This window comes from Trachinotus anak, unplaced genomic scaffold (assembly GCF_046630095.1).
Source record: "Trachinotus anak isolate AG129_WGS33_773 ecotype Australia unplaced genomic scaffold, CSIRO_AGI_Tana_v1 ptg000013l, whole genome shotgun sequence".
In the NCBI taxonomy this organism is placed as follows: domain Eukaryota; kingdom Metazoa; phylum Chordata; class Actinopteri; order Carangiformes; family Carangidae; genus Trachinotus; species Trachinotus anak.
Genome location: NW_027273864.1, coordinates 681,838 through 696,184, shown reverse-complemented (window position 1 = coordinate 696,184; position 14,347 = coordinate 681,838). Strand labels below are relative to the sequence as shown.

At 40.7% G+C, this 14,347-nt stretch overlaps 1 protein-coding gene across 1 annotated transcript; it reads right to left on the bottom strand.

The window, feature by feature from the left end:
* Positions 1 to 1,103: 1,103 nt before the first annotated feature.
* LOC139630082 (uncharacterized) lies at positions 1,104 to 13,757 on the bottom strand. Its single transcript, XM_071493190.1, has 6 exons — positions 10,128 to 13,757; positions 7,434 to 9,155; positions 7,240 to 7,313; positions 6,750 to 6,837; positions 2,351 to 6,476; positions 1,104 to 1,538 (listed from the first exon to the last, which is right to left on the bottom strand). The coding sequence occupies exon 1, from the start codon at positions 13,728 to 13,730 to the stop codon at positions 11,883 to 11,885; it is 1,848 nt and encodes a 615-aa protein (XP_071349291.1). The 5' UTR covers positions 13,731 to 13,757; the 3' UTR covers positions 1,104 to 1,538; positions 2,351 to 6,476; positions 6,750 to 6,837; positions 7,240 to 7,313; positions 7,434 to 9,155; positions 10,128 to 11,882.
* Positions 13,758 to 14,347: the final 590 nt, after the last annotated feature.

The window sequence follows — 14,347 nt, the reverse complement described above, 5'->3', positions numbered from 1 at the left end:
AGGTTTGGTCCTTTCATGGGGTTGGTTGGCACTAGGCTCGATAATATTGAATGTCATGATATTTCCCGCCATATGCAAGATTTCTCAGAACATGAAGTTTTGCAGTTTGTGCTGCTGCAGAATCCCGTCCTCATCTCACTGCTTTGCTTACTTTAAAGTGGCAGCACCGCTTACACCTGAATCCTTATGTACATTAAACACATTAGATACGGCCCTGTGATATTATCATATCTCATGTTTGGGTTGGACGAGATTTCGGATATTGCCCAGGCCTAGTTTGTGATAAAACATTTACAGAAACCCTTGAATCCTCACAAACCTGCACCTCTCGCCAAGTCACACGCGGCTCTTCTCATTAAACCAGTCAGAAACACAAAGGTCACACAGGCGCAGCACCCACCGTGTCAATAAAATCCACAGCTCTAACCAGATCTGATTTCACTGCTGTTGTGCACACACCTGAAAAGATCATTTGTAAACTGTTGTAACTTTTTGAAGTGACTGGACTAAAAAACAAAAAAAAACTTCATATTCAACCGTATTTTGAAGAGACAGAGCAGGTGGAGATCCGTGCTCGCTGTCAGAGGTGTGACCGCTTACTCCCACCTCCCAAGGCCTTATGTACATAGTTTACAACCCTCGCTCACTTGTCTCCAGAGATGTATTTTTTGTGGTTTTGGCCTAAAAACAAAAAGCAGAGACTCCAGTGTTTCCTGCTTTAACTGCAGTAATCTCTCTCTCTCACTACTACGTTACTTTGACATGAGAATGTTCTCATTTTAAATTGAAATGATATTCTGTACCTCTGTGATCAATGGTGTGAATTGAACACTTGTGGTTTTGCATTTTGAATCAAAGTGTGATTTTTTTTTCACATGGCAAAGCAGCAAAGGAGACAAATGTATTTTATGTTTAGAAACTTTTACCAAAGACCCCACACCCCCTCAGACTGTGTCTGTATTATTACCAGTGTCCTTGATTCAAAGTCTCCCTTCACTATCAGATTCATCAGTCGGTAAACTGAACAGAAGTGAAATATTTCTATTTCTGTTGAGCTCCTTCTGAAACAGGGCCACATTATAAAGTCTTCATCTACACAAAATTTTCTTAGATTTTTTTTTATATCCACTTTGCCTAGGTGCCTGGTCACACCAGCAAGAGGCAAAGCAAAATTCATTTGTGCATCTACTGATGTCTGCTGAGCTAACCCATAACATGTTGTTACTCTGGTTACACTGGTTTGCTCCCAGTCACTGATATTACAATAAGTTGAAATGTTCAATTCTACTCATTCAGTTAATCTACTAATTCAGCTACTGTCCACAGGACTGCAAAGGTTCACACCTGCAGTTTGCATGTTTTCCTCATGCCTCAGTCCGGGAACACACTGGCTGCGTGGCGTGTGCAGAAAATCTTGGTGTTCATTTCGGGGGCCATGTTGACGGGTTAGAGCAGACACACTGGCTGCGTGATACGTGTGTGAGACATGCTAGAGATCCTGTGTCTCACCTGTTTTTCCACACGTGGTGCTCGTCTCCCTGCAAAAACAGAGAAAAGACCTGCTGATGTCATACTGACCTCACACCAACACCATTACATAAAACCAACACTTTCCACTATAGGTTCAGTGCCTGGGCTGAATCTGAACATGACACGGGCATGAAAAATATAAATATCTGTTTTAACCTTTTCAGCAGCTGCATGTGGAGACAGAGTCTTAGAGACATTTTCTGACAGAAATAAATCAGAAATTAATTGATAATAAAAAGAAATCCAATGTTTAAGGAGCCTGAAAACTCTATGTAGGAAAACAGAGCTGGAAGTAGCAGCAATGCAGCCGGTGTAAACACACACACACACACACACACACACACACACACACACACACACACACACACACACACACACACACACACACACACACACACAAGCTGCAGCAGCTCACATGCAGCACACGCCGAGTGTTCCCGGCGAGTGACATGAGCTAACTTCTGAAATGTTGCTGTGATGCTGTTGTGACCAGGCCATTTTTCATTCTGATCATGGTGATCTTTCCGACTGAAAAGTGTTGTGTTGCCTTTGAAACACACATGCAGCTGTACTATCAATAAGAAATGTACATATCCTGTATGTTGTTGCCTCTGTAACTGGACCTCCTCTGGAAACTGGGTCTGTATCGACTGTGTCAGGGGAAATGTCTCCTCTCTCTGATTTCTAACCACATTTCCAGTATTTCTCTTGATGATTTGGCAACTCAAAAGTTATTTCTTTTACCATCTGTATCACAGAACTCTCACAAGGTTACTGTCTGATCTGCCATCACACACACTGTCAGGTCATTCTCTCTCACCTGAACTCACACATGGCATCACTTTTGGTACTGGATCCTGTGGAAACCAGGTGTCTTTGCATTCACATCACCAGATTCCAGTTTCCAGCTTCACACCCTCCATTAATGTTCAGGCAGTGATTGTGATATTAAGATGTCACCCGCTCTTCTTCTTTGATTCTGTTGTCAGCTCTCTGGTTAATTTCCTCTCCACTGACCCATTTTGAAAAGCTGGCTGTTCCTCCCTCTTTTGTAACATGAAATCAGAAAAAAAGGTTGGAGTTCTTTTTATTTGTTCTGTTGAAAGCTATATCAAAGCATTCTATTATAGTGTTATTTAATATGTAAATGGTATTGCTATACATAAAATAAAATATGGGTTTTGATGTAATCTTCTGAAATGCTTTGTGTGATATGTTTTTTAAGTGTGTCCAGACTGACTCTTGTGTTGCAGCAGCAGAGTCTGGACAGAGCTCCACTGACTTCACACCTACCCTGGATCAGCAACACACACTAAACTCCAAGTGCATGTAGCTGCACTACATAGAGACACTGTTCTACTTTTACACACAGTGTCACATTCATTGTATCATTTGACACTTCTTAAGTTGGTGCTTTCCTTATGTGTCTTGTCTCAGTCTTAATAACACTGATAACGTGTCCTGTGAGGCACATGGTAAATTTGGAAGAAAAAAAACATGCTCAGTACAATTAAATCACAACAGGTTTACCTATTTAACAGTTTCTTAATGACAATGACTTAGATATCAAACTGTCAAATCTTCAGTACACATTAAAGAGTTTGTAAGACTAATACTTCTGAACTGGTAACAGCAGTGTCCATCTACGAATGATGAGTCTAATTTTGCTCCTGGGTGAACCTCTGGTGGCCAGTTCCAGGTGTTTTCATGTTACATTGTGAAGGTGATGACTGCACCAGAGTTGATCCATCACTTAATCCCAGTTTAATGTAAATTCTGTTTTTAAAAATCTTATTACCATCACCTGTCAACAACAGCAGAAGGAAGTCAGAAGCAAGAAACTGAACCTGTGGACACTGAGGACAGAGAGAAATTAACTTCTGCATGGGTCTGTCCTCATCAGAGGAAGCTGATCTAGAAGTGGTTTTCTGGCATCATCATCACAACCCATTTGAAAACTAACCATGCGTTCACACCAAACGCGATGGATGCGATGTCATCGCCCGTAACGCGAGTATCGCGTCGCTCGACACATTTGTGTCACATTTGTGATCATCGCTTCATCGTGTGATGACGCAATCCACCTCCCGCTATTTTCTTCACATCCCGCTGTTTTATTTCTTTCTCTCGTCAACCATGGCTGAGTTAACAACCGTAGCTGCGCTTTATCTGTTGTGGACGTCTGATATTAAGACGTCCACAATCCAGCTGTACCTTCTTGCTAACCTTCTTCCAGGCATTATCTTTTTTGTTTCTGTCCCGGTAAAAGTGGGACGTTGTGTCATATAGCTCCGTGTATCCACCATGGATGTATTATAAGAATAAGGTCTTATAATACATCCATGGTATCCACAGACAGCCACAATAATTTTCTCCTCCATTTTTTGAAATGCGCGTCTGACGTAACTACGTCGGTGGCGTGGTTTGGACATCAACGCTGATTGGATGTTGCGGCACAGCGTCACGCGATGTCGCTTGAAAAGTTCAAATTTTTCAACTTCAAGCGATACACGCCATACAAGCCATTTACATTGACTTTGAATGGAAACTTGTGGCGTTCATCGCGTCCATCGCGTTTGGTGTGAACGCACCGTAAGGATGTCCATGTGCTCTACTTTCTCCACAATCAGATGAGTTGGATGAAATTTACCAATCCATACACGAGGTCCTCCCTCTGTTGGCGCACGTCATTCAGTTTTCAGTGAGAATACCTTTGAATTACAGTGAATGACAAACATTTCGTTAAGACACGGTGGATCACAGCTAATCACATACAAATGTCAGCATAGGTGCATGTGTTGTGCCCTTAAACAAGGGAAATAGTGAGGGGAGCTGAATGAAGAAAACCAGCACGCTGCTCTCGCCTTCACTCATGTATATTGAGTTTCACTTTTATACAGTTTTGAAATAATATTTTAAGTACTGTGCAGAAGCTCCCTCTCACTGACAAACTCAAAAGCAAACAATGGCGGAACAAACGTCTGGCGGCAGCGTGAGACAATAGCAGCAGCTAGCTTACACTGCGACGGAGTTCGCCTAAAACTCTAACACAATGAACTGTTATGACAAAGCAACAACCAAGAGCAACCAAAAGTTTATAGTGCCTTATGTATGGAAATTACCTTAAACAAGGGAAGTAGTGAGGGGAGATGAATGAAGAAAACCAGCGCACTGCTCTCGCCTTCACTCGTGTGTACTGAGTGAGGGAAAAGGAGCGCGGTTCCCACTACTGGAGCCTTAAGGCGTTACCAATCGATCACCGCACAATCAACCTAGACAAAACCCTGTACTACTTATTTCTACTCCTTACATTCTCAGTGCATATTCTCTGTTGTTTCAAATTTCTTATCCACTACACATGAATGTCGGCTTCAGTTGAGAACTGTTGTGTATGAACATGACAATGTTCTTCTTTACATTGTATATTGTACAGGATGCAATATGATAAGAGGGAGGAGAAAAGACTGAGAATAAGTAAATGAGACAAATCTAAAATATTTCCTGAATGTAAGAAATTCTATCAGCAACTGATTTTTCTTTTTCTAACTGAGTAAAATAATGTTAAATAATTTGATCACAGATCTTACATAGTTACACTCCAATGTGGAACCTTGGAGCAGAGCACAGGTGTAACATCTCATCTCCTGAAAAACAGGAGGCAGGTCCAGCATGTTGCAGAATTTCAAAGCCTGTCTTTGTCAGCTGTAATGAAACTGTGTAGATGTTGGTAAAATAAGAGGGACATCATGATCGCAGACATCATGTAGATGTCTGATGATTTCATTTAATGTTGCTCTCCACACATTCTGGTAAATTACATAACAGAAAAGTTTCCCCGTGTTAGGTTTATGCTTCAGTCACTTTCACCACTAAGTAGTAGTACACTTATACACTTTACTGTGTTCTTAGAGCATTAAAATGTATCTGCCTACCCTCTTATCTCTGAAGAACTGCTCCTCCTCAATGTGCACAGACTGATGTCTTACATGGGATTCACTTCTTCACAACTATAAGTGGATCAAAATACAGAATCAGTCTCTGTATTTTTTTGTTGATAATATTATCATTTAAGTTTCCCTTTAACGTCAGCCTCGTTTGTCAAGCTATTTTTAGACATCTCACTAGTTTTGTCATGATCTGCCTCTGTGACTTTCAGGACTCTTTATTTCCTGTTTTATTTTGAAATATCTCATCGCATAGCTCATTAAGCATATTCATATCTTCTTCACAGTAGCCTGCAGGTAAATGGACAGTAGTACTAATACTGTATATACTACTGTATACAGTCATCATTAACTACCGGTAATCATTAGTTTCTCATGACTTCATCATGTTTCTGGCCGTTCAGCTATAGTGGTGAATTTGTCCTTTTTTAACTCTGATGAACAATCTGTTACTAATAATGGCACAACTGTGAAATAACAATGTATAAGAACAAGAAAGTTCAAAAATGTGCCTAGCTTGGTTGCTTTAATTAATGTGTTGTTCATGCATGAATGAAAGACATTGAACTCACAATGATTCATGAGATATTATTGCATGAAGTAATGAATGAATTCATGCATGAATTCATGATAATTCATGTACCATTATATCAGAGACAAAATGGATGTGTTGCTGATCTGCTGCGGAAAAACATGTGTGTTCACACTGGCTGCATGTCTGCTCCGTTGCTGCCACTGCCAGCTTTATATGTTTGCAGAATACTTAAATGGTGGATTTCTCTTCCTTTTTTTAATAATTTATGATTCATTTTTGACAGATAATTCCTCTAATACACCACTGCTGATATCCTGTTGATATCAACAGGTCTTTTCTCTGTCTTTTTTTAGTGCAAGTGTAACCTGCCTCAGCTCTAACTGTTAGTGGTAAAGACTGGGAGATACAGTTTATTTTATCAGTGCATTAATTACCTCGTGGACCAGAACAATCAGAAGTCTAGATCGCTACAGGAGAAAGGGGTATTAGCAATGTGCATTAAGTGACAGAGTAAAGAATTCACATGACCAACAGGTAAGTTTTTAAGTGTTATATTGTGTTGATTTAAATAAAATAAATAAATAAATAAATAAAATATATAAAATTAAAAAAAAAAAAAATACATTCAAATCTTCAGCACACACATGACATATCAACAACAGTTTCAATAAACCCAGTCTCTAAAATAAATCAGTCTCTGTTTTGGGTGGCTCGCCACAACCACTGAGGCTCCCTTCTACCTCTACAGAATGGGAGGAATCCCAGCAGAAGAAGTTGTCTTCATGCAGATCTCAACCCAGGAATCTATACAAAGAAAAGAAACCCGGCCTATAAGGGCCAAAAAGAGGGTTACTGTAATGTTCATGTAAACAAAATACACTTTTAAATGTAAATAAATCCATATAAACACATGTACATTGTAACATCGTTTCTTAATATTCATTTTAACTCGTCTTTACTGTCATTAAATTAACTGAACACATTTCTCAGTGTTAACATGAGACAGAATGGCTGAACATTTCTCTCCGTTCATCTCTTTATTTTTTTCCTGCCACTCACTCTCAGAAAAAAAAACACACGGAGTGAGGGTAATGCAGATAAAACACCGTAATATAAAACAATTTTTTAAACACAACACACATGAATTCACTGCCTGTTCATCTATATTAACATTAGCAGATGCACATTTCAACGCCATTTACCGGACTTTTATCAATAAAGTTTACTCACCAGAGGCTCAAGCATCACACACACACACTCCGGGCACAAGGCAGAGTGCACGGCTCTCATCAGTCCAGGTTCCGCTTTTTAAGAGACAGGGACACGGGAGTTCAGTAATGTGTAACTTCACAAATATAATTTAGCTAAGGACATGTGGCTAATGGCTTGAGCTAGCGCCACGGATGCTAATAAACACAACTTACGTTATCCTTCGCTTCCGTCTCAAAACACACAGTCCGCTACTGAACCGACTGCAAAAAGAAAAGGAATTTCGCTCTCTGCGCCGGTGATAAAAGTCACACAGACGTTGGAATATCTGGCTCTGTCACACAAAACTGTAATATCTGCAGCGAAGGGTTAGCATGCAGCCACCTCGACGAAGGTCCGGCAGAGAGAGAAGGAAAAAAACGACTGCAGTACGCCCTGACGGCGTCTGATTGGTTAAGCGACGTTACTATCCCGCGAACTCCTCATGCCCCTGAATCTTGTACACTTTGAGAAAGGCACATTCGCTACACTTGAAATAAAACAAAATACTCTTTTTTAAAAAACAGATAAATGACTTGTGTATATTGATGTTTTTAATCTATTTATTGACATATTTATGATTTTAATCATAAATCCTATTTATTCGTTTTATGTAAGATTATTTTAAATCAAACCCTATTTATTTATTTATCTGTCACAAAAAAATATGAATTTATTAATTTATTGATCTAATCAATTAACTGGTAAACTGGACTACTAATAAGGGCCTAGTAACCTAGGTTACACAAGACAAAAACTGTATATCCCGCAACACAGCCGTACAGCGAGATGTGATCTCACAGTGAAGTTGATCTCTCACCTTTTGGATATAAACTGCCATCACTTCATTTTATCCATATCCATATATACGCTGAGTATGAATTTGTGAGGTCACCATGACCTTAGATCTTTGATCACCAAATTCTAATCAGTTTATCATTGAATCCAAGTGAATGTTTGTGCTAGATGCAAGAAAAATGTAAAGTAGATTGATTTAAAAATTGATAAACACACTATTCACATTAACAACTGAGTGAAAAAGAATTTAAGTTGTGGCCTGAAGCCTTGAAACAGGAATCTTTGGAATCTAAAACCCAACATTTAGTCACTGAGTTGATGTTATCAGCAAAGCATGTTTGACCAGTTTTGAAACCACACTGTCATATGTCTGGTGAGAGAGCTCCCTGCTGGATATCTGAGGTTATAATTACAATAACAATTACAGTTACAATGATCACATTCATTGTTTTACTAAAAAAAATGTTATTATCATTGACAGCATCCTCAACATCTGAGAGATTAAGTTGGTCTTCCAAAGTTAAATGAACACCTGGTGAATTTTGAGCCATTTGGTGTTCCATAGCGAAGAGAGTAACAGGTGATTATGCAGAATGACATGATTCTATGTCCATCCTGAAGGTAACAGGGCCCTCCTGCATCTTTTACTGACTGACTTTCTGAATCCTTGAGTCTGTTTGCAATGTTGTGATAAAACCACTGGAGGGAGCCATAGGGTTATCTTTTCCATGTGAAAATCCAACTCTTTGCTTAATAACATGTCCACACAGTCTGTTGGTCACAGTCAATTATTAATATTCATGATTTATAGATCACAATCTGCAGCATCATGCAGCATCATGTTCACTTCAACTTACTGTTTCTTCTAAAAAGAGATTTTCAATTTCAATTCAATTTCAATTTTATTTGTATAGCGCCAAATCATAATCTACATTATCTCAAGGCTCTTTACAGGGTCAGGTCAAGACCTTACTCTGTTATAGAGAAAATCCCAACAGTTCCCACAAAGAGCAAGCGCTTGGTGACAGGGGGGAGGAAAAACTCCCTTTAACAGGAAGAAACCTCCAACAGAACCGGGCTCAGGGTGGGGGGCCGTCTGCCTGGACCGGTTGGGTTTAGGAGAAGATAAAAAGAGGGGGTGGGGGGAGGAGAGAGGAGAGAAGAGAGAGAGAGAGAGACCATTAACAGCTGTGTAGGTGATGGTGTTATCAATAATAATGACAGGTAACAGTGGTTAATAGTAAAGATGAGTAGTGGTGGATCTGGATCCTGCTGCTCCAGAGGCAGAGATACCTGCAGAATGAGGACAGAGAGAGGGAGAGAGAGGAGAAGCATAAACTACAGGCGAGAAAAAAATACAAAGTTAATGGCCTGAAGTCATCGAGAGAGAGAGCGGGAGAGAGAGAGAGAGACAGAGAGAGAGAGAGAGACAGAAATAGAGAGAGAGAGAGAGAGAGAGAGCGCCCAGTGAATCATGGGAATCCCCCAGCAGTCTAGCTCTATAGCAGCATAACTAAGGGATGGGTCAGGACATACCTGACAATAAAGAATTACAGTAGTCCAGTATTGAGGTAACAAATGCATGAACTAGCTTTTCAGCATCCTTTAGACTAGGGTTGTCACGATACCAGAATTTCAGTAGTCGATACCAATACCTGTGATTTTCCACGATTCTCAATACTAATCCATACCATGATTAAAAAAAAACAGAACCCATATACTTTTAAATTCACTAATTTATTGAAAACTGCTTTAAACTGTCAAGTATTTAACACCACTATAAAAACAAGCAATACTGTGCTTTATGGTAATAAATAACAACAATATTCAACTATTTACACTCAAAAAAGAACAGCAGTGGCATGGAGCCTTCAAGTATATAAAACAAACAACATTCTTCTTCTTATAAATATGCAGATAAATAACTAAACTACAGTGGTGTGGAGCCTGATCTCACATCACTAAAACCTCTAACACCAGGCGCTGTTTGCATGTCGGCTTGTTTGTGTCTAGAATTGCTCCGTATTCATCCGCCTCCGATGCAAAACATTTCCACTCGCGACTCTTCGTACCTGTTTCGTCACGGAGCCGACGTGTTGTTTCCGCTCCCCCCTGCTGAAGCCATTGTTATTGGCTCAGGTTTTCTTCTTCAGCGCCGCTGACTGCTCTGTGCTGCTCACACGCGGACACTGCCCCCGTCACTTCCGCCAAGAATCGACACGGCTCGCCGCGGGAAAGTTGAATATTCGGTTCTGACGGTTCCAGAAAAAGCAGGTATCGATGTATTTTTTGCGTGTTGGTATTGAATTGGTACTTGTGACAACCCTACTTTAGACACAGAATAGGCCTGATTTTGGCAAAATTGCACAGGTGGAAGAAGGTTGTCCGAGAGACTTGCTTTTAACACTGAAATAATCTCACAGTTATAAAATGTCAACATTTAAATTGACTTGTCAATCAAGGCCCATTATTGCACTGACACAGAACATTTAAATGTTAAAACAGATTTTTGGATCTGTAAATTTAACTCAGTTTCCTCCATCTCTCTGGATCATCTCTGAGATGTTTCTACACCTGGACTGTGGTAGACTCAGCTGATTGACCTCCATCATTCTGACCTGAAGAAGTCTGGACCTGGACTAACTGAGACATCATGCTTCAGCTAAGTACACAGCAAAGTGTCTGAATAGTTCTGTCACTGTGATTTTTCAGTTTTTCCTGTTCTGTTTTCACTTTGTCATTATGGGGAAGTGAGTGTGAATTGATGAGGGAAATACTTCATTTAAATTCAGCCCACCATCCAACCCTACAGGATGTGGTTTCTCTGAGTGTCTACCTGAAATCTGCTACATTTTTACTGGATCACTCAGAAACAGTCAGGCTCACCCACCTGTTGTCACGAGCACTCCAGAGAGACATGGAACCTAAGGCCTGCTGTATGATCCAAAAACACATGGGAATCTCATTTTATACAATGTGGAACCTTTAATTCAAGTCAGAGTCAAACTGTCAAAATGATGGTTTTCCTCAGAAGAAGAGAGGGTGTGGTTATTTGCACCGTCACTGTGGGAGAATAGACTTTTCATGAGACTGTGGATGAGTGTTGTCCCGTAGTAAATAACCCACATTATAAGGTCGGTGCTCATCAACACCTGAAGCCCCTTGAAGGAGGTTTCCTACTGAGTCGTGTTGGTAACTTAGTGATTTGGTGACTGGTAAAACCTTCAGCTACTTTCATTGATAAAAGCAGTCAGAGACATATCTGCAGCCTTTCTGGACAGGCCTGATCTCCTCTCTCTGATGGGGCTCTGGACTGATCACCAGGAGGTTTCCTCCTGAGAGGTCACTGCAAGTCGTAGGTTGTTTATGGAGGAGAGGGCCACATTTTGAGAAGCTGCTGTGGAGTAAAGTTTGTCAGCCCTCGGGGGCCCCATAATATCCTCGGGGGGCCCAGGCAGTTGCCTTTCAGAGGCTCCATCTCCGACTGCACTAAGTGGAACATTTGAACATAATCATGAAGCTGCTGTGGTACGATCTCCTCTTTATTACACACAGGATACAGACAAACAAACAGCTTTATTATTATTGAAATGAATTTGATTTTATTGGTGGCAAAAAATGAGCAAATAATAGAGTCCAGAGCCGATCTAGACCGTACTCTTTACTCAATTATTTACTGAGAACCAACTGCCCCCCATGTGCAAGCACTGGGTGACAGTGGCAAGGGGGGGTGGGGGGGGGACAGAGAGAGAGAGAGAGAGAGAAAGAGAGAGAGAGAGAAAGAGAGAGAGAGAGAGAGAGAGAGAGAGAGGGGTTCAGGGAGAGTGTTAGACTTCAACTGGCGGCATTTTGTCCACAAATGGGCTCATGTGCATGACGTAGTGGTGCTCAGGTGACACGCTGGTGTCATCATCAAGGGGGCCAAGTGGCTCCCAGTCTTCTGGGTAAAAATTTGGTGTTTGCTCTGGAGCCTGTTTGACAACCGGGGCCGATTGTAGCACCTTCTTATTTAACCAGGACCTCAGCTTCTCTGAAGCTGGCTTTGTGGCCTTCTGAAGCTTTGACTTTGCCTCTTTGAGCTCGTGTCTTAACATGTGCTCAGTCTTGATCTTTTCATTCAGTAGTCTGATGAAGTAACCTCTGGTCTGAATCAGATGTTTGTGTGCTTTCAGCAGCCGATCCTGTAAATTACTCCTCTCACTGCTGTGACTCTGCAGGATATTTGCACTATAATCCAACTTTCTCTGTAGACACTTAGTGTGATGTTGAAAGGCCTTCCTGGTGTTTTCATCCACCTGGATTCTTTCCTCATCTTCTATGTAGTGTCTTTTCAGTTTGAGGACTCTTAGCCTTAGTTTCTTGGGCTTTTCGACATCAGTCATGCACGCCTGTATATCCTCCTTTATACGCAGCAGAGATGTCTCTAGATGAGCGATCTTAGCCCTCAGCTTGGCAAGGTCTGGCTCACTGGCCTTTACTTGGTACGTGAGATTTTTGATCTGGTCATTCAGTTTTCTGTTTGTTATCGTCATCGTTTTAAAATCATCTTTTATTTTATCCAGACTGTCTTGCGTATCGCTCTTTTCCTTCTCAAGAGTCTTGATGTTTGCCTTCATTCGGCCTCTTATCACCAGATGAAGAGTATTTTTCTCCTTTTCTGAGACCAGGTCAGATGTAATGTTGGCCTTGTCGTATTTTAAAGTAGCGATATCATCTTCTCTGTCTCTGATCTCTATGTTTTTTTCTGTGATAGTTTCCTTTAATTTGGACACTCTCCTATTCAGAGAGTCCTCACTCCTTTTCAGCTCTGCTATAGTTTGAATCTGTTGTTGTATTGTTAATTCCTGCTCTTTGTATATATCTTGGTTACGATAACTAGACATATGGACTTCTTCCTCCAGATGTGCCAAGGTCTTGTCTTTTTCTGCCAGTTGCTTTTCCAGGCTCGTCACTTGCTTCTTGTACTTCTGCTGCATCAGAGAGAGCTGCTGCTGAAGCTGTGACACCTTCAACGACTCAGAGTCATTTTTTTCTTGCAGTCTGTCTTGCAGCTCTTTCACTGTTCTGGCTGCTCCCTGTTTTTGAAAAAACAGACTCTGCTCAAAGTCTACTTGCATACGTGACTTGACATTTTCTGCCTGTTCTGTGATTCGTGCCAAATTCCTCCTATAAGACCCTTCAGACTTAGATATCTGATGTTCCAGGTGGATCTGAATTTCTTTCTGTCTTTGTTGCTGAAGGCAGTTGCTAGTTTTCAGTGTATTATTTTCCAGGACCAGTCTTTGATTGTCTGCTTTGGTGAGGCATAATTTGTTTTTCAGTTCCTCAGTAGTGTTTTTGGAAGCTTGCAGCTCTTCCTCAAGAGTCTTGACTTTAGCCTGAAGACAGTCTATGGTCCAGCTGCTAGAAACATCTTTGTTCATCCAGAACTCATCAGTGGTCTTAACTTTATCTTTGAGTTTTTTGAGCTGCCACAGGAGGTATTTTTCTGATTGCTTTTTTTTCTCTGTTGCAGATCGTGGACTTTCTTTTTGTTTCTCCGTTAAATCTGGTTGGCTTTCTGTTCGATTCTCCATTAAATCTGGTTGGCTTTCTGCTCGATTCTCCATTAAATCTGGTTGGCTTTCTGTTCGATTCTCCATTAAATCTGGTTGGCTTTCTGCTCGATTCTCCATTAAATCTGGTAGAATACGTGTTAGTACATCAATTATTGTAAACCAAAGCCAGACCTATATATACCTGCTGACACAGGATATGATGTCATGCAGATCAAAGCCACATAATATGATGACATCACATATATACCTGATGTCACATGACTTTGATTTTGTAGATCAAACCACAGGATATGATGTCATCATATTCTTTGGTCACATCACCAAAGATGTGACAGCTAGGCAGGCATTCCGTCTGCAGCTAGGCAGCCAGAATTACAGATAGGCAGGCAGACAGACAGGCAGCTAGGCAGGCAGAATGACAGATAGTCAGGAAGACAGACAGACAGATTTCTGGATTTATAGTCAGATCGGCTCCAACAGTAAAGTGCTGACTACAAACTGATGCATCAGTGTTAACGTTCTAATAAAGTCATTTATATTGTCGTAATAAATCCCTCACGTTTTACTACACTATAACTCATTTTACATTTGATTTCTTTGCTACATTTTGCTGGAAATATTCTGACTTACTAGATGAATTCACTGACTCATTCAGCAGGTGTGTGGTTTGGTGTGTGACCTCTCATCACCTGGATTCAGCAGCTTATGAGGTTGTGGACTTTCAGGACTCTCTC